Source organism: Xiphophorus maculatus, chromosome 2 (genome assembly GCF_002775205.1).
Source record: "Xiphophorus maculatus strain JP 163 A chromosome 2, X_maculatus-5.0-male, whole genome shotgun sequence".
Taxonomy (NCBI): Eukaryota; Metazoa; Chordata; class Actinopteri; order Cyprinodontiformes; family Poeciliidae; genus Xiphophorus; species Xiphophorus maculatus.
Window position 1 is genome coordinate 11,142,290 of NC_036444.1, and position 21,173 is coordinate 11,163,462.

The 21,173-nt window shown below is 37.2% G+C and overlaps 2 protein-coding genes and 1 non-coding gene across 6 annotated transcripts in view; 1 reads left to right on the plus strand and 2 right to left on the minus strand.

The window, feature by feature from the left end:
* LOC102221045 (insulin-like growth factor 1 receptor) overlaps positions 1–7,188 on the minus strand; it is an 87,908-nt gene extending 80,720 nt beyond the window's left edge. The window contains exon 1 of the mRNA XM_014469857.2: positions 6,014–7,188. Within this exon, the coding sequence (XP_014325343.1) occupies positions 6,014–6,113 (100 nt within the window). The 5' untranslated portion in view covers positions 6,114–7,188. The remainder of the gene's footprint in view (positions 1–6,013) is intronic.
* Positions 7,189–10,469: 3,281 nt separating this feature from the next.
* Positions 10,470–20,400, minus strand: LOC102231556 (high-affinity choline transporter 1-like). 4 transcript variants are annotated; one of them, XM_023343438.1, is made up of 9 exons: positions 19,688–20,400; positions 15,159–15,275; positions 14,956–15,069; positions 14,385–14,497; positions 13,905–14,053; positions 13,610–13,756; positions 13,209–13,362; positions 12,793–13,010; positions 10,470–12,712 (listed from the first exon to the last, which is right to left on the minus strand). In XM_023343438.1, the coding sequence occupies exons 3-9, from the start codon at positions 15,063–15,065 to the stop codon at positions 12,197–12,199; spliced, it is 1,407 nt and encodes a 468-aa protein (XP_023199206.1). In that variant the 5' UTR covers positions 15,066–15,069; positions 15,159–15,275; positions 19,688–20,400; the 3' UTR covers positions 10,470–12,196. The 4 variants fall into 4 exon arrangements, with proteins under 4 accessions (XP_023199206.1, XP_023199197.1, XP_023199192.1 ...); XM_023343429.1 differs by having other exon boundaries at positions 14,385–14,432; positions 15,159–15,349; XM_023343424.1 differs by having other exon boundaries at positions 14,342–14,497; positions 15,159–15,349.
* On the plus strand, positions 18,067–18,138 carry trnae-cuc. The gene has a single exon. It is a non-coding gene; the product is annotated as a tRNA-Glu (tRNA).
* Positions 20,401–21,173: the final 773 nt, after the last annotated feature.

Genomic DNA, 21,173 nt, shown 5'->3' on the forward strand with positions numbered 1-21,173 from the left:
ACATACAAATAATGCGCTACAAAGTCAAAGTTTCAATTTCAAAATAGGCTGCATTACTACACCACTAAAATTAAGCAGTATTAAAAGTACATAGTTGCACTGGATCAATATATTACATATTAATATATTTTTTAAAATATACTTCCACGGGATTTTATCCTGGTAATACTTGCTGCATTTACCACCAACAATTTAACTTGAAATCGAGCCAGAAAGCACTTGTTATGCATGTCACGTCAACTTGCACCTGTCACATCAACCGGTTCTAATCCACCGCATACTGGAAGTCATCTGACCAGTGTTCTGGTGGGCCACTTCCCCTCAGTGGACCCAACTTCAAACACTGTGGCTCAGATATCACCGAAACCCCAAACAGTAACTCTACACTCCTCATCATAACAAGTCCCAAACAAAGACTGCCTCTCACTCAAGTGGGCAGGAGCATTACAGCATTACAAGCTGCAATGACCTGATTTCTATGAAATAGTTGCTTTGATAATAGATCAATAAGGAGAAGGGTGCACGTAGGTTGACAGAAATCAGACAAAATGAAGAAAATAAAAACTGTTCTATTCATCATTATGTTTCTATTACATTACTTAGCACTTTCAGTCAGCTTTTTTTTTCTTTTTTTTTGCAAAATCACAAAATTTTTAAGTTGTTTCCCTAATAAAAAGCTATTTGTGGAAAGCATGAAGTAAAACAAGCTATTGAACAAAAATTAAGGTGTTATAATCCCCAGAATAAGCTAGTTTATGACAATTAGACAAATGGAATTACTCAGGATCCCTTAATCTAGAGCTATATAAACAAATTTACTTGTCGTTTATCCTTATTACAACAACTCCAAACCACCAATGCCCCGACTTATAGGATGCACCAAAAGGATTTGTGGTAGAGATGCACCGATCCAGGTTGGCTGGTGACAGCCAGATCAAATGTACAAAGACTTTGTTTTTCACTTAAACAAGTCAGTGAATGCATCATATCACAGGCGATTATTAGAGCAAAAGCAATCCTTCAATGTAAGTTTTTGATGTGATTTAATAGACTGCATAAATATATAGCAACTCGTCTCATACACTTTAGAAAAGTCTGTTGGCTCTTTATACTTATTTCATATTTAAATAATGTACGCTGAATTAAATCCAAAGATGTAAACAGAATTAAAGTCAATTACATACGTTCCAATTAGATCCTGGTCATAAAGTTGGTCCAGTTGAGTTTGTTGTGTCACTTGGTTAAAAAAAATAGGTCCAGATTTAAAGCTACCTAGCAAACTATGTTGATTCAGTGAGTCTGCAACTACCGCTCTTCTGGAGCAAGAATGTGGCAATAGTGGATAGCCAAAAAAGTAATAATAATAAAAAGTAGGATGGTCAATTGTAATTGTTTTCACACACATACAATATGTATGTTTAGATGTTTTTGTTTACTTTTTCTGATTCATTTTGTAAAATGTTGCTGCAAGAGTCTTGACTGACAGAGGGAATATGGATCACATCACAACAATCCTTAAGTCACTTCGCTGGCTCCATGATTTTCAACAGCTAGATTTTGAAATCATGTTGATGATCTCTAAGGCAACCTCTAACTACATTTCTACAGCTGCTTTTCAGGTATAAACCATTTCAACAACACAATGCAAGCGAGGTGGAGTGAATACAGAGCAATCTGCTGGGTTTTCTTTGATTGAAAACTTTAACCAATTTGAATAATTCCTTGAATTTATGAACATTTGATTTCCATCAGAAAGCAGAAAAACAACTTTAATATGTTTTTGTCAAGGAATCTGAAATTGTCCCAGAGTACAACAATCAATGCATCTCAAGATAGCATTATCTATCTTTGAATGATTTTATGTGTTTATTTTTTTTTAATGTGTTTACGCCACTTATTTGATAAGACAGGTGGCATGCAGTCAAGGAGCTAACATGTACAATCATCACACAAATTGTAAAACACTCTACAGGCTATTAAACCCACAGCAAATGATGATAGGCACACGGTTGGATGGAAAAACTATAACTGAACAAATACACTGACATGCCACTTGAAATACAGTGTTTGATTAAAGCTTTGCAAACCAAACCTCGGCTGGCAGACCGGAAGAGCTACGGGACAGCGTTTTCACTGGATGCTCACAAACCAGCCCAGTGACACACTTTCACATTCATACCCAGGGGCATTCCACTGACTCAGACTAACACACCGAGTTATACACAGTAATCACAGAGATAGAAGGCCACCCAGTCAGCGTGGAGGTCTTATGTCACCACTGTCAAAAGGCAAAACGGGGCACCTTGGATGACAGTGACAGCAGTCATAGCTGAGGTACGTGCCCTGCCACAAAAAGGAAGAGCCGACCCGCAACAAGCCCAACCCAGGAGGGAAAAAGTCCGACAGGAGAAGAGTACCTGTCAAACACGATTCTCAATGATGCTTGATCATTTGTCTTTGCCAATCCAATGTTCCAAGGCGACAGGAACAGGAACATCGTTGTGTCCTCGTGAGACAGGACAGAGAGTGCCTGTGCTCTCACAACCTCTGCACCAGTGCTGCTGGTGACAGTTTAAGAGCTGCAGGTGGAGCTGCCAAGTGATGAGGTTTAGAGCAGCTCAGAAACTGAAATCAATAAAACCAAATCCGAGTCCCCTGCAAGTGTTTCATGTATGATTTCCAAACACCAACTATTTTCCCAAGAGTCTCTCTCTGCTCTCTTTTAAGAAAAAACAGCTACATACTTGAAAGCTGTGGCATGGAAAGTCTGTTGCGGTGAGAGTTAAAAGGGGGCTTAATTACATTTTATTGGTGCGGACAGATTATCAAAACGAACAGAAAAATTTGAACCCCAAATGGAGCTCCGAGAGGTTTGTGATTTTCCGCTAAGTGATGACAGCAGCTGGAAATTCTGACGCTCTCCAGCCCGAGTAAAGTAAACACCATCTACAAGTGGTGAATCAGTGACACGGATCCTTATATTCTCTGCAGGCTTTTGTCACCAAAGTTTCTGTGTTCTGGAAGGTCTGATGTATTATACAGCACAGAGGCTCGAGATCTAAGAGCGACTCCCTCGCTCTGAGACCTCCCAATTGCACTCACAAGCCTTTCAGGGAGCTCAGAGAGGTTCAAAGAACGTGGCTAAGGTCGGGCCACTGGTCAACAGGGATGAAACCATTTTTTTCCTCTTCTATTTGGATGCTAATATAGGTTATTCTGCCTGCCCCCTTCACATACAAAGATGTTTCCACTTTAAGTAATAAGGGAATTGATGTGATGGGGTACAGAGGGATGTCCTGCAGCACAAGCACAATCTCTACGTTCAGGGCAGAACGATCCACCCATACAGGCCCTTAATGAATGAGTAATGCCTGCTGTTGTAATAACATATAAAATATGAGTGAAAGTAAGAGGGAAGTCCTAATAACAGAGAGAAATGTAGTCTCAAAAACTACAACTAACTGTACTAGTTAAAGAAAGCCACTAACACACCAGTCCATCAGATAGATTGCAATAGACCTGTTTTGCCCTGATTGATTACGATTAATACTAGAACATCACATTTTTTTGCTCTTCGTTAAATGCGTCAAAACTCAAAATAAAAACACAATTTCCATTCCATTAAAACAGATAATAACAGCATGTACTTATATGCTTTTTAGTTTAACAAAAATCTAAAATATTAGGTAAATACACTACTTGGCATTTCTGCATTTTCAACAATGTTTATCAAAGAAGTTAATTGTATAAATGTGAACAATACTGATAAACACTGTTTCTGTATTTGCTGCTCTTTGCTAAACAAAAATGGAGCACATATTTCTTTTGTCATATGTACTGTACATTAAGAAATAAAAATTATAATTGGTAATAAAAATATGACTCATCGTGTCAGACCACAATCAAAACTGGAAATTGGTACTGGCTATCATAATAATGATCGGCGTATTTCTTGCTACGCTGCCTCTAATAATTCAAAAAGAATCTGCAGCTCATTTTTTCTCTTTTTTTTATGACATACCTAAGGGGAAAAAATACAGTAAACAAAATCTGAATGAGCAAGAAGAGGCCTGATCATTGCTTCCCGTGCAGCAATGACTTAATTTTTATTTTTAAAGACTGAATCAGGGATGTACTTTTTGCCATTTGTCTAATATAGGGCTTAGGGAAAGAAAGGTTAAATTAACAGGTCAGATCTCAAAGAAAACCAATTATTAGAGTTGGCCAGGCCACGCTGATCGATGTATCCCTGAAACTGAACATATTCAGATCAGACAAAAAGCAAGAAATTGACAAATAATTAAAATAAAACAGTTCAATTACAATTAAATTAAATGGTTTTGTTTTGCTTCTTTTTTATTTCCCAATTTAGCATAGTACAGTGCTTTCCACTATGGGAATTGGGTCTCCTTTTGGCGTCGCAAATCAAGAGTAAGATGATGACTGCTATCACTTTTACAGCTAAAAGTAATGCTCTACACCAATAAAATCATGTCCCAAATGAATAAACATCTAGTTTTCTGCATAGTCCTGAAAGAATTACAGACTTTTTAAGACTCAACTTTCTCACTAAGTCCTTTTAATTTTAAATATAAAACCTGTAGTTCACCATGATTTTATGGTAGATATTTCTACAGAGAATAGGCTTTAAATCTCTTTAAAAAAATTTCTAACACAATGGAGGTATCGAAGAAGAAAGAAGGAATAACAGAAGGAAGAAGAAAAGGTAAAACACAAGGGACACAAGAAAAATAGAAGAAAGAAGGAAGTAAATATGGACTCGAGGAAGGAAGAAAGGAAAAACTAAATTAAGCATGCAAGGAAAAAACAAGCAAGGAAGATAGGCTGCCAGGACAAAAAGAAAAGATGGACCTGGGGAAGTAGGGAAGAAAGAACACAAAGAAGTGAAGTAGAGACAACCTGGGGAGACAGGAAAGGAAATAAGAAAGATGGTAGGAAGAAATTAAAGAAGACAGATAAAAGGAAAATAATAAAGGACACAAGGAATGAAAGAAAGATGGAATACAAGTCATGAAGAAATGTGGCTGCATATGAAATCATTCAAAAACGGTCAACTACTATAAAAGTGGGAGCCCTGCTTTTAGAAAGTGAATCAACAACTTGAAGAACTTAAAAATGTGTAACACGTAGGATAAGTTCATGTTTAAATTTGGCTTCGAAGGTGAAATCACGAAAACGTCTCAAAATACGTGCTATCCCCCAGTGTTCTCTAGCTATTTACCAGTGTGGTATATACCCTGTTATAAAATGTTTCCATAACAAAGTCAAAAATTGTCCATGTCTATGACTGAAAGCCACCATCCGTTTCTTAAGCTTAATTAGCGCAGAGCACACAGTGTTAAAGCCGAGGTGGAAAACAAGCTGCGCTCTGAAGTTGCTCTAGTTTAAAGATTTCATTGACAGACGCACAAAAACAAGAGGCTAACTAGCTTTCAAATGTAGTTTTTAATGGAAGATGAGTGTAATTTTATTCACCTGTTTGTGCAGCCATATAAGTTTAACTTAAAAAATAACAGGGCTAAAAGGATTGTCTGAATTGGGGTTTTTTTTGTTGTTGTTTTTGCGCAGCGACGCACTACGAAATGCAAAATGGCCACATGGTCGTAGTAACCTTCAGCTCTGCTCTCTGGATCCATCCCTCTGACTTCTACGCGTTCAAAACAATGCGTCGGATGCGCCTGCTGCTGGATTCCTTCCCTTTGGGTTCACATTAATAAGAATGCATGTGCATATAAAATAATACTACGTATTTGGGTTATCTATGGGCACTCTCCGACACATGGTGTAAATATGCTGCTTTAATAACAGACGCGCGGCGCGGCGCGGCTACACTGGCGTATTTAATTAAAAATAATCTTAAAATAATAATTTATTCACTGTTGACACATTAAAAAAACCTGTTTGCAATATATTGCTCACAAAGATGATAAGCTTTCAGACGTATTGAGAATGGAGGAGTAAATTATAGCATTTACACTATCAAAATACTTACTCTCTCCATGAGTGGATCGCACGCAGACAGAAGAAAAAAACAGCAGCAAACCCCAAAACAAGGTCAGGCTACCCATCGATGTTTCTGCTCCCTCGTTCATTATTTTCCTTTCAAAAAACGCAAAAAAAAAAAAATAAAAATAACTGGTTCGTACACGTCCACCCCTTGCAAGAGATCCTGCACATTAAAATAAAAACGGGAATTGAAAAAAATAAAAAAAGGAATAATAAATGTCTGTAGCCCGAAAGGCTACTCTTTAGCAGCCACCAAACGTGTGTTGTTGTTGTTGTTGTTGTTTTTATGTAGATCTACTTAAAAATATAAATAAATGCGATTTGATTGGAGAGGGGAGGCGTTTTTGATCGAAAAGAAAAATCCCAAAAATGCAGTCTGCTATTTTTGCCGATCACTGTACACTTTGGCTGGTGTGGCACAGGGGCCAATGATTTTCCTGGATAAATGATGGTAATCCCCATCTTCATTCTCCATCTCTTAAAAACAGCAGTGCGCCTCCAGTGTGTTAAGGCCTAGCGTGGATAATAAAAACACAAGTCTGCCCAGATTTTTTTTTTTTTTTTTTTTTTTTTTACTATTATTATTTATAATTCCACAAGCAGCCCAATAAATCGTTCACAGCATTCCACTCGTGAACAAGGCTGAATGATGAAGAGGAGGGTGGAAAAAAAAAACACACGGACAGATCCACAGGGGTGGTGGCTGAGAGGGGCTGAAAAATGAATGAAACCCCCCCCCCCACCCGTTTTTGCCTATGCCATCCAGCAAGAACAGGGTATAGTAAGATCCCCGCAGAGCAGTTCCTGCTCGGTTTAAAAACCAAATTTCTCCCGTTAGCTCCTCTTGGACTGATCCCCTCCGTCAGTCTGGGTCTGCAGCTGAAAGAAAATACCAGACTTGTGCCACGCAAGAGAATGGATCTCCAGCTAGACGACCTCGGCTGGGGTGGGAGGGAGAGCGTGGCCACGCAGTTGCCTTTTACGAGTGATTCTTCTTTTTTTGCTCTTGTCCTCACACAAACGTGGGGAAAAAAACGCAAAAAATAAAAATAGTCCGGTTGCGCGTAAAATCCAGAGGATGAAATGGTTCAGACTCGCCCTCGGTTAGCGCAGGCTGTTGCGGGTCTCAGCCCCTCCGTGGAATCGCTGCTCCAAACAAGAGTCGGCGTCTCTCACACAGAAAACACATAGCTCTACGGATAAAGTGGGAGCGTCGCGAAAACCCGGAGTGGATTAAGATCCAGTTCCCAAAGAGCACCACGCCAAACGGAAAACAGCACTGATACAGTTTTTAAAAAAATTAGAATACCGTCAAAAGATTCTATATCTTTCGTTACTTATTTCAAAAAGTGATAATCATAGATATTCATTACAGATAGAGTTGAATATTTCAAACTTATTTCTGGTCATTTGAAAGAAAAACCAAACTTCAGTGTCTCTGAAAGTTGGAATATTGTGAAAAAGTTTAATATTTGAACTATATGGTGGCGCACCTTAATCAGGTAAAAAAACTCAAAGCATCTGCAAATGCTTCATTGGGCTTTCTCTCTCAGTCTGGGTCAGTAGGAAACACAATGATGGGGAAGATTTCTAACTAGACAGAAGACAGTCATTGACACCCTCAGCAAGTAGGGAAGCCACAAAGGTCACTGCTAATGAAACTGGCTGCTCACAGAGTGCTGCAGTTGTAGTTTTTGAACTAGACTCAGTGGTCAAAAATCCTCTTTCCAGATGGAAGTAAAATTTGAAATTTCATTTGGAAATCAAGCTCCCAGAGCCTGGAGGACGACTGGAATTCATGCTGCTTGACGTTTTATGTTTTATGAAGCAAACTGACCTTAGCTGGAACCCACAGTACCGTCAAGACCAAGATGAGAGACACCAGACCCAACAGGTCAGGTGACCTGAAGGCAGTCATCAAAACAATCTGGGCTTTCCTTACAACTCAGCAGAGCGATAAGTTGATCATGTCCATCACATGCCGCATTGTTGCAGTTATTAATATAAAGCCGGCAAAACCAAGTATTAAATGTTTAGAAATGAACCTGGCAATTCTGTTTAAAATATCATTCTTATATTGCTCCTCTGTAATATTCTAGTTTTCTGAGACTCTCAATATTCAATCAGTATTACACAATCAAACTAAATTATATACGGCTTAGTGCCCCAGTACAGCTTTATGTAAAAAACTTCTGTTGCATGACAAGAAGCAGATCTTACCATTATGAACTATATAGACAAATTGTCTCATATTGGCTGCATTTTGTCAGTAGAGTATTCACCTATCATTTAGAACTGCAAGCACAAAATAACATCTACAATTGAGCATAGTTTCATCTTAATTATTAAATCAGAGTGGGCAGCTTTTAACAAAACACTGATGACTAAAAGTTAAAACTAACATTATCATTTTACATTTGTTAATCAGAGATCGTTAAAAATATGTGTTGCATCTTTGCTTTGCAAATAATGCCAAACTTCCCTATTTTTGGTACCTTTTAGCCACTGGATGTAAAGGTTGTGTCCAGCAAGCTGTGTAGAAAACACAGGCTGCTGAAAGGTTAGGGAGAAATGTTGGTCTGATTAGTAAAAATGGTATTCATACCGCTTTGGGTGGGGCAGCTCTCATACACACTCTCTCTTAAAGTCATTTCAGAACCACTAATTAACCCAGCATGCATGTTTTTGGACAGTGGGAGGAAGCCCCACAGCCACTACTGGCTGCGTAATTTAAAGCAGAATAAATGGAGAAAGTTGGAAGGCAGGGGACATTCCTCTAATTTAAAAGACGTTTGTTTGGTCAGTAAACAAGGCTCCTACAAATACAGAACTGCTTTTGTTTCACACATAACAGAACAAGAAACCCTCAGATTTAAATTCAGCTCTAATTGACAGAGCTCACATAAAAACTCAGGAGAAAATAAAAACAACCTTTCGCGAACTTCTTCTATTTTTATTGTAACAAACTTTTAAGGCATTCTTTCAACTACTGCCTTCTGATGCATCATCACGTAAAGCAGTTTTTTAAATAACTGTAAAACCTAATTAGGGTTTTACTTTTCTGTCCCACTGAGCTCAACCTGTTCAGCAGGTAGAAGATTTTATAGTATGGTGTGACAATACTTTTAATTGACTGAAGTTTTCTTTACAGACAGTGAAACGTTCATAATGACCTGGCTGTTAGAAGAGATGATCGATTTCTACAGGAAGAGAATGTTGTTATGTTGTGGGGAAAAAAAGGAGCAAGTAACAACATTCTCTTCATGTAGAAAATATAATGGTTTGTGAATTTGGTTTGATCCACTGCTCTTTTAAACAGTGTAGGTGTCCAATTATTCTTCACCACAGCTGCTAATGAAACTGGCTGCTCACAGAGTGCTGCAGTTGTAGTTTTTGAACTAGACTCAGTGGTCAAAAATCCTCTTTCCAGATGGAAGTAAAATTTGAAATTTCATTTGGAAATCAAGCTCCCAGAGCCTGGAGGACGACTGGAATTCATGCTGCTTGACGTTTTATGTTTTATGAAACATAAAACATTTCATAAACGTTTTATGTTTATGTCACAGCTTCAGCATCACTGAAGCTGTGATGTTCTTCAGTGCAAGAAATAGGAGAAGCATACTCTGCATTGTACTAGAATGAGTACATTACTGTTTTTTTCCTATAAGGGGAAATCTGCTGCCATCTACTGCATATTAATACACAAGATGTAAATATTGATGTGTAATACCTTAAACATTGCAGAGATGTCTTGCCAAGTCTCAGTATCTTTTGAAAAGAGTTATTTTAAGAGACTGAGAGTAAAATTTTGCCATAGGTGGTACAGTAGGTCTATTTCCATTTTACAGTATTGCTATAGAAAAAGGAAAGTGGAAGATTACAGCTTTATTAAATTTGGAGAATTTTGTTGGGAAAAAATATAAACCATTTTAATATTGAGAGTAATTTAATGCACAGAATACACTAAAGTGACACTGAAAACCCTCCTTAGAGGCGTGAAGGAAAATCTGGCATGGATCTCTGGATTCAGCGGAGTCGGGACGGCCAACTCTGCCTCATTTATTCATCCCTCATTTATTCTCCAACACAAACAGCAGAGACAGCGCACTGTATTCATTTTGATGCCTCCATCCCCATACAGGTTTGCACATAGATGTTATTTTCAAAAGAAGAGAAAACCAGCCAACGAGTCTAATTTTTAGATCGCTTTTTACTGTCTCTGAACCTGAACCTCGTTAAAAATAACTGTCATAGTTTCCATTAGTGTTTCGGTGGTGCCCCCTGCTGCTCCACCAAGCACATTACAAAAAAAAAAAAAACGGAGATAGATATAATTTTCAACTGATCCAGGGCAAAACGAAAAAAAAAAAACAAAAACCAGTTACAAACCAAGTCAATAATATACAAACAGGAATAATTAAAAGGAAGAAATTTATTACAATGCAAAGTACTATAAAATGCCCTAAAATGAAGTAGAAAATGTAAATATAAACTGTACAAAAAAACGTCATGTTCATAGTAATAAGAACGTCCTTACAGTCACGTATACAATTTGAGCATAGTGAACTTATTTTTGTGTGTGACATCTAAAATTATTTTTTACTTTTTACTTTGTATGTATAGTAATCTGAACATACCAAATCAAACCTTATTTGTATAGCACTTTTCAGCAACAAGGCATTTCAAAAGTGCTTTACATCATAAAAACACAAAAATACAAACTCATACAACACACAGTCAACAACTGACGCATTACATTTTGTCAAGTGCTATTGTTACTCATCAGATTGTTAAACATAATCAATATCTCATTAATTATGTATCAAAATCAATTCTAAACAGGCAGGTTTTTAGTTTAGATTATTTAACAACAGATCACACAGTTAAACAGTGCCCAGCTTGCTGGGCATTTTCATGCAATCTCTAAATTTTGATAAGCAGCCTTGAAGTAGTTTCAGTGTGATTTATTTGTGGTACAGAATGACAATTTCATCTAGGACAAAACCATCCATTGATTCATTGTACAGCTTGAACTCCTTTGGTTGAGACATTTTAAGAAACTTGAACTGCTTTACTTCTCAATTTACCGTCTAACTCCTGATCTCACATGACTTATTTCCTATATCTGAGCACCCATAATCAGATATATCTCCATGTACAAGTCAGAGTTAATACTCCATTATTGAAAAAAATAAAGTACTAAGATAAGTACGACCTCGCAAACTGGCTTCAAAATGCTTATGGGTGCTTTTTTTCTTTGCACAGTAGCACTGAATAATAAAGTGTGGTTTAACATACCTAAACTGATGTCCATTGGGATGGACATTCAACTTTAAAAAATCCTGCAATTTAATGATAGAAAAAATTTTCAAAATACCTTAAAATACTATCACTGGAAATACTTAAAATTATACTGAGAGCAATTTTTCTAGGCTGCTATGAAGATAAATTAATATTTTTGATAGAAAAGAGATACTTACTCCTCCCTTTCCCTGGTTTCATAACAATGCTCATCTCGTCTGATGCTTAAAACCCAGTAGTGTCAAGTTAAGAGTCTGAACTACATTGTTTTTTGTTTAATAAGAAACCAATAAGTAACAAGTATCATTTAAATAGCAAATTTCCTCCTTTCTTACTGATTTAAAATCAGAGAAATATCACGTCCATTCCAGTGGGCGTGGGGTCTGAAGGTATTAATTGTGATAAAATTATGTAATTAATTTTGCTGCTCAATAGTGTGGTTCAGTTAACAAAAACATAAGCCCTAAAACCAACTGGGAATTTCAATCAAAACATTAGACATTGGTGTTTGAAGGTACTTTCTGTTCAGTCTGACTGACCTTAAACTGGAATGTTTACAAAAAAGAATCTGCATATATTAGCTGAACACAAGTGCATGTAATAACTTTAGAGTCTTTATTTAACTTAAAAACAAATTTAAAAAACCTATGCTTTCCTTCTACTTTGAAATTATGTACTATATATCATGAACGCCTAAAACATACACTGAAGTTTGTGATTGGAAACTAGACATTGGAATCATTTATTCTTTCAATGACTGCAAAACTGTTTTCTAAAAAAAGTAACTACAGATGGAGTTGCCTTGAGAAATCACAAAACCATCTGCAGCATGTTTAGTCTTATTCTTTGGGTTACATTGAAGTTTAGCTTAGAATTTAGTATGGAGAACTTGGTTTATTTCCTCAAAGGAGCCAGGTGCTTCATCCTCCTCTGTATCATTCTTGTTTTTAAAAACCTGCAGAAAATCCCAGGACTGTGGGATAAGTTCGTGCTCAAAAATCAGGTTCAGCAGACATGAGACTGCTAGAATACTTACCACAGAAAACAGCATGGCAATAGTTCTGTAAGGAAAGTACTGTCTGATCACATTATTCTCCTCCCTCCAACCAGGGTATAGGAGAACAGGAGGGATCCCAAGTATGGGCTCCCCGCTCAGTCCACGCAGCAACAAACCCACCACGAAACCAGAAAAAGCACCATAAGTGTTTGCACGTTGGAAGTGGAGAACACAGAGCAGCTGTGGGAAAATCACACAGTAAAGGAGATCTCCACTTAGAACCCAGAGAGCGAACACACTGTCGTCTCCAAAAGCCAGACCTGTTCCAGCCAGGCCCACGACCAGAACACCAATACGGATCACCCACTGGAGCTCCCTCTCTGAGGCCTGCAGGGGAGGAAGGACAATAGCAGATAAAAAACCCAGTCTCTTTAATTAGAGTGGATTCAAATTATGTCTACACACACCGTTTTCCTCAAAGTTGTCTTGTATATGTTTTGTGTAAACATGGATGCAGAGGATAGCAGCGCCGAGTCCATGGAGGACATAACAGCTGCAGCTACAGAACCAATGCCTAGCACTGACACCCAGGTGGGTGTGAGATGTTGCAGAGCGAGAGGCAGGATCTTCCCTGCATCTCCACGCTCAAAAGGAGGGGGAAGACCGTATGCAGTCTGGTTCCAGTCTTAGGGAAAACAAGAGCGGGTTACCGAGGCAGAAAAATAGATGATGGGAATGCAAAGCTGAGATTTTGGATATTTTAAAACATGAAACAAAAAAAAACAGACATATACAGTATATGGTGCTTTGAAATTTACCATGGTCAAGATTTAAAAGCGTAACAACGTGTATTGCTTTCTGATGTAACAGTGTGACAGGTCACCTGCAGCAGAAGCCATCACTCCAATGACAACTGAGGGTATTCCCATAATAAAAACTGTTAAAGCCGCAGCAAAGCAGGATATCTGAGCCTGAACAGAGGAGGCTGCCGAAAGAATTCTTTGATATAGAGCTTGATATGACAATCCCCCTAAAGCCTGCAACAACAACAAAACAGGATTAGAAAATTAAACTACTTTGCACTTATCACAACGACCATTTCTCACTTCATGCGAAGTGAAGCAGAACTGGCTCTACACATATAAATAATGTGTCTTCATATGCACTGTATGCTTCCTTAAATGAGAACTCAAAAGTAATCATCAAATAAAATAGTTTTACTGAAAATTGTAGGTTATTTACGAAAGCCAAAATGTTATGATTTTATTGCACATGAATTTTTACCATAAGAAGCATCTCATCAACCCACTTTCCTGCAACTTCCAGGTCCAGGTGTCCCATCCATGCATGTTCACTTGTTTGGTTGAGTGGGAGTGTTTGTGAGATGACAGTAACTGCTGGACTAAGAACCATAAAAGGAACACAAAGCCACTGAAAGAGAGAGGGAAAAAAAGGCCAAAATAAAATGACTGTCTTCCAAATTTTAGCTCAATCTGTAAGATTCCAGTTCCACATTTTTAGTCATTGCATACATCTGCTTAGTTCGCTTTTCATTCCCACTTGAGCTCAAAATTCTTACCAAGCTGAAAAAAATAAAACAAAGCTGAATGATATCAGTGTATGCAACTGAGTAGAGACCCCCTAATAATGTGTAGACAATGGAGACAGCTGCTGAGATGATGATGGAGATGGTAGAAGACAGCCCAAGAATTATACTCATTGTTCCACCTGAAAATCAAAACAAATCATCCACCAGTTTGTTTTAATTCCATAATATTTTCCAGAGTAGAATTTACTTTCTTAAAGCACCTAGAAACACTGCAAAGAGACTGTCATAGCAACAGTAGCAAGATGCAAGATCATCGGCAAGATTACAAAAGAAACATAACCTGAAAACTAAAAGCGGTAAATTAAAAAAAACAAACTCTTTTATAAGTATATAGACAGAATTATAGGATAGTTATTTTATACACATTACACATCATGCCATTAAGATTCAGAAGAAGCTTTATTTACCAAGAGCAGCAAGGATACAGGCCACCCATAATATGTCACTGACCAAAGCAGGAAGCAGGAGTGTCACAGTGAATGCTTTGCCATAGCGATTCTGAAATGGGTCCAACATTGTCACATAACGCTTTGACCTCATAGGTTTTGCAAAAAACAGTCCAGCTAAAGAAGGAACAGAGAGAAAAACAAATTTGGGGTCTGGGCATGGCTTCATCTTAACGTCTGCTCTCAATCATGATCTTTCTAATTAGGGAGAGTTGTTTTAAAATTACTTTCTCATAGGCAATTCTTCTGACAGGGATGAAGGGTTCAGATAGCAAAGACAAAAAAAGAAAAGAATTTTAGTACTGCCCGTTAATTAGTTCAGCAATATCTGTACAAATGAAAGTCTTTTGTTTTTAACTAATCTTATAGATTTGACAAATATTAAGTGTTTTATGCTGCCTGCACAGAATATTTGGAAACATTCTGTCATGTACAAGGACAATATGAGGAACTTTATGTGACCTGGTAAAAAAATACAAGCTTACAAAATTTAATATTAGGCATGTGCAAACAATAAGGGAAACTATAACCTTCAATTGTGCGTCATACAGAAAGAATTTGTTTTGCCTACTTACCCACAAAAAAACACAAGACATATGCAGGGGGGCCCAGAGCCCAGACGAGACCTTGAGTAGGAGAATAAACAGACTCGGCAGTTCCCATAATGTAACCACCACCGACCCATGTTGCTAAAAGTAAAGCACAGAAACAATATAAGTGGGTATGAAAACACAAACAGTAGTTACAGCTTCAACATATAAAATGAAATGCTCTCCACCTGTCATGGTAAAAATTCCAACCAGGATGTTGATGTTGCGGCCACCAATGATGGCAACTTCACTCTTTGAGCCAGAGCATTTCTTCTCCACTTTCTTGGATTTTCGAGACCCCCACACTCCAATTGCCAGGATGCAAACATAAAAAACGATCACAGAGACGAGTCCAGGGACATCTACTGCCATGATGATTCTGGTTACGATACAAATATAATGCCTGTCTCTTACACGTTTTAATGTGTAAAACACAATATATAGCAAACGACTTTGATAAAATAAAACAAAGCTATTTTCAATCTGTCAGTGGTGGTTTGTGGTACAGGTTATATTGCTTTCACCCAGAGTGGCATGTCCAGGGATCACCCTTAAGAGTCTATATATATATATTCTAAATATATATATATATATATATATATATATATATATATATATATATATATATATATATATATATATATATATATATATATATATATATATATATATATATATATATATATATATATATATATTTAGAATATATATATATATATATATATATATATATATATATATATATATATATATATATATATATATATATATATATATATATATATATATAATCAGTTGCACCCTAAAGAAAATTATTTTGTTAATTACATGTCAATAGGAAACAGCACCCTCTGAAAAAAAACTCTGCTGTCACTGTGTCAGTGTGAAACTAAAGGGCTAGCTCAGTCTTTATTTAAAATAATCTGACCTCCATCTGGAGGAGGAGATCAGATTAGATGCATCATCTATGAAAGTCTTTTTTTTAACATATCAATATTTTGTAGTTGTTAATATTTCTTATAAATTACATAATAAAAAATAATTTATTTATTAATTTTTTTCGAATTGTGTTGAGCGAGGGATGAATACCCACAGGGCATCAGAAAGAAGGAATCATCCAACGGCCCATTCACTCAAGAAATCCCACTGATTGGAGCAGAAGATAATAATTTAAACTTCAGATGAGTAATACTGTAATCTCCTGGAGCAGTTACCACTTGTTTTTTTTTCTCATATTGATAAAAAAGTTACTGTATAAATTAAATGCTCCTTTCATCCATCTACCTGTCAGCTTGACTTCAACATGCTATTAAAACCCTTCAATAGCTGCAAAGGTGAATTGTTGTAGCACAGGTTTTGCTTACAGCTTCAAACAAATGAGTTCCTGTCATCCCTCCTTCTGGGTTGACCACAATAGTTAAATTAAACCAATAATTTAACTCTGAGCAAATCATGAACCCACACAAAAACAGAGGTGAGGGGGGACTTCGTTCATGACAGTTGGGGAAAAAAACAAGAGGCATACGGCCAGATAGAGATTCTTTCTCATGAAAGAACTTTCACTGCTGAGCAAAATGCTAGCGGTTTCCAGATTTCTAATATTCCTAGGCTTAGTGATTTTCCACCAAGATGCTTTATTTATGACAGAAGTTCAAAAACAATGAGAAGGCCCTAAGGAAGAGATTCATGCTCATCCCTTTATTAAATAAAATTAATAAAAAATAAATTTAGGAGGTAGTTTAGTCCAGCAAAATACTATACCTATTTCCCTGTAAGGATCACAAAATCACTCCATCTCTTACTGATGTTTTATTTTTTTATTTTGAATTCATTGCAAATTGACCATAACAACTTTGCTGTTTCGGGATCACAACTTGCCATAAATGATGAAACCAACAAATTTTCTATGTAACAGAAAATCCTAAAGACAATGTTCAGCCATCAATTGGGTTATGCAGCAGGGTGATGCTCAAAAGATCACCCAAATCTAAACAGCTCATAGAAGACAAAGGGAAAGTTTTAGAAAGGACTAGTAAATGTTTGGATTTAGGTCTGATTAAGATACTGTTTTAAGGTCTTCAACATCCCTTTCATGTTTAAAACATCTCTGATGTGCACTAGTCTACAAAGATAGATATGATGTTGTGGGACAGTGATGTGAAAGACTTGTTACAAATCATCACAAATGCTTTCTGGCAGATGATGCTAAGGGTGGCACACCCAGTTACTAGGTTTAGAGTATATTTTTTTACTATAGCTCACAGTTGCTTTAGGTTGCATTTTTTCCCCCTAAAGAATTAAGTAAATCATTTCAGATTTACTCTTATCTTTCTGTGACACTGAAGTTTGTTTTTTAATCAGAAACATTTAACCTCCTGAGACCCGGGCTTTTGTTTGATGTGCATTTTTTATGTCTCCTTACTATTTGGGATTAGTATGACCTAATTTTAGTTGAAATTAAATTTTAGCTTTCTATGTGCTCTTGAACTATGTCAAAACCAATGCCCTCATATGAGGACAATGGGTCTGTTTTTGCATATACATTTCTCCTTGTCATTTGGGATCATAAGGACCCAATTGGCCTAAAAATGAAATTTCAGCTTTCTACAATAAGTGGTTTTCTCAAAACCCAATGTCCTCAGACGAGGACATTGGGTCTATCTGTGTGACGATAAGACCATTCAATCAATGTTATTATTTACATCTGTGTTTACAAAAATGTAATGTCCTCATATGAGGATGCAGGGTCTCAGGAGGTTAAATGTGTCAGAAAAGCAAAAAGAAAAGAGAAGGGAGAAAATACTTTTTCGAAGCGTTGTAGGTTTGGAGACCATGGCCAAAAAAATAAGATCCAAGAAGTCTGGACCTCTCAACTTCAAAGTCTTGAAGGATCTGCAGTTAACATATCGGTGCCAAACTTCACAACACACCTTCAGGTGTGAAGAGGAGTCAATAGATTAGCAGGTACTGATGTTACACCTCTATTGTTTAAGGTTTAGGTATGCTAGTTTTAAAGCACAGTCAAATTTGGAAGTCTTCCAGTTACCTTCAATACTACAAGGCAATGGTTCTCAACTGTTTTCTATCATGCTAACTTCCCTGGTGGTCTAGTGGTTAGGATTCGGCACTCTCACCGCCGCGGCCCGGGTTCGATTCCCGGTCAGGCAACTTGTTTTAGAATTGGGAGACCGGGGTTCGTTTCCCCGACGGGGAGTGAAGTTTGTTTCAGGTCCCTCTTGAAAATGAGATCTAGATCTCAACGGGGTTTACCTGATTAAATAAAGGAATTATTATATTATAAATTATTATGCTAGAGAACATTATTTTCAATTAGTCTATCTATTACTCTGTTATAAAAAAAGTCACATTTCATTTAACCACTTTAGCTTATTTTATGTAATATCAGAAATACATTCAAAAATGCAAATAAGCAAATTGAATTGCTTAAAATGCAATAAAACAGCATTCCTTTAGTGTACACAGGATGTGCAAAGGATGTGTCTTTAGCTAAGAAATACCTCTAACACATATGCTATGTCAATGGTAAAGAAAGGCAATGGCAACCAACACATAGCCCCCAAACTATTTGAGAAGTTTGAGAAGCTCTTCCCCCAGGCCAAAGAACCGTATGTGGTTGAACTGGATGCCACAGAAAATTAACATAGACAAGGGGTGGGTGCTGATAATTGTTTCCTGATAGAAATGCAGCTTGTCACACAAGCTGACGGATAACATCCCAGAGTGTTTGATGTATTGTACATCCAAGAGTTTACACCACTGACATTTGAAAATACAATTTTAAACTGAAAATAACAAAATTTGGAGACCCGACCTCACAAGACATGAAGTCGTGTCATGTCGAGACATGGCTCAACGTGACTTATGTCGAGTTTTTTGTTTGTTTGTTTTTTTACCATATATGTTTATTATCAGACACAGCGGCTGATGCACAGAAGAATTTGTAGATGCTAAATGTTCTCATTCTGAAGCTATAGAGCCAAAGGTAAATCTGTTCCTAAAATAGTTTATCTGTCTTGTTTTCTTTTTCTCACTGCTAAATGCATGTTTAACAGGTGAAAACCTACATTAGGTAAAAACCTACATGGTGCCTTGAAGGGTTAGAGGTCAGAGAAGGTTAATTAGGTGTAAATTGTTCAAATCGTTTGTAGTTTTTGGTAGGTTTGCTCTTATGTGTTTAGTGGTACATGCTTTGTGAATCCAAAGTACAAATAAAAGAAATAGCAGTGGCAAATGCTGCAAAAAGTGGAAGACTTTGCTTTGCATCGTGAATCTTGAAAGCGCGGGGGAGGGGTGGGGGGCTTTTTCCTTTGAGCGCCTGATATTGTGTCAATGCGCTGTCCAACTGAGAGAGAAAGAAGGAAGAGGAATGGAAAACTGCAGCATGTGCCTTTAGGAGGCTTATCTCGTCCTTTTATTTCTATTGCCATGTGTTTTATCAAACAGCATGCAACGACAGAAATTTCTAATATGCTCACTTCATGCTCCTTGAAATAGCTGCCTATCAGCGTGAATTCATAGCCAGTAATAACAAACTAGCTTCCCTCGGAGAAGAAAAGGTGCATCAACAATATTTCACCTGTCTAACTCTGCTGCCAGTTATGTATGATTATTTCTGTCAGTGACTGTGCAGGCGCATCGCCTTTCTGCTCAATCCGTCATGCGAGACTTATTTGGGAATAAATTGTGTTTAACTCACCTCTCAGTAAAGAAGAGATCCCTCCTCGCTGAAACCTTGCTCTTCTTAGGCACTGGACTAGCTTGTAAAAAACTGGCAGGTCAGGTTGAGTTCAGTGTCCCGCCACAGAGCGTTGTTATTCAGTGCGCCTGTTCATATTCGCTGACGCTTCAGTTCGCCTTCATTATAAGTCTCTGCACAAATATGTGATAGTTTACAAAATGTTGCGTTGCTTAGTTCACAAAACCTAGACAAAACGGATATTTCGGGTACCACTCAAAGAAACGTTACATTTTTTTTTTTACTTGAATGCACCTCGTAGCTGGAGGCGATGAGTCGGTTTGACTGCTACCTCCTATACATTTATAATTGGATTTTGCTAAAAGTTTTAATCACTGAGAGTAGGTTCGTCAGAGAGACGGAGTATCCTTTCCTACTCACGCCAAACCTCATGCATGTTTTACCCTGGGTCTTGTACTGAGCTGAAAATAATAGTTCTTTAAAGGTATACCAAAGGAGGACATCCCGTTACTTGCAGGGGCATAAACAAAGATATTTTTAAGAGCAATTTGGATGGGTCGGCAAAGTTACAGTGAAATGTAACGTAAAATGTGGTTTAAAAAGTATCGAAAGTGTTCAAGCTGCAAGACCAAAAATGACTAATAATGCTCAAATATGTGTTTTTCTCAGTAAGCAAAGTATTGAGACGCATAAAAGTCAAATTAAAATGTAAAGTTTTGTACACCTTTACAAAAATTTAAGGCTATAAATAAAAACAAGTTTTAATGAGTAACTCCACCTGATAAAATTCCTCATAAATATTGATTTATTGTAGTGGCTCTCAAGTTATGTGTTACTTAAATTATAACCTGCTAAGTTGCTTTACGTTTAAATCTTTTTTGGTTTTGCCAACAACCTAGTTGTAGTGCTTAGTCCCTCCCGTTTCAAACTCTTCTCATTAACATAAGAGTTAAAGAGCTCAATATAATTGAGGTATTTGCTACCTTCGACAAAAATGTTTAAGCCTATCAAAGCAATGTAGCCAGTTTTGATTTCCAAGGCATAACGAGGCAGTTTATCATGATTCAGCCAAAGTAATAATGTAATAAACTGCAGTCTGATTTTTATTGTTGATCTGTTTCTTCCTATTGAGTAGTGAAAGTAAATAATGTTACATGTCTTTTGCTTTAAGTATTTACTTACTGGATGTTTTTTTTAGTGTTAGTGCTACAGAGCCACAGTTAGCTCCTCTCTTCAGAGGCTCTGACGGAGCCTGCTGTTGCTGCTCCTACACTTTGGACACACTTTGTTCTAACAATGGCTGGGGTGGACCTAAATTCATTCTTATTTTTTTCTTTGATGAATGGTGGACTTACTTCGCTCTTTGCTTCTTTGGCCATTTCATATTGATATTGTTAAAATACAAAAGTTTATTTTATGATTTTTTTTTGGGGGGGGGGGACAATTCTAGACTTTTCCGCCTAGGATTTCCGCCCATGGGTGATAT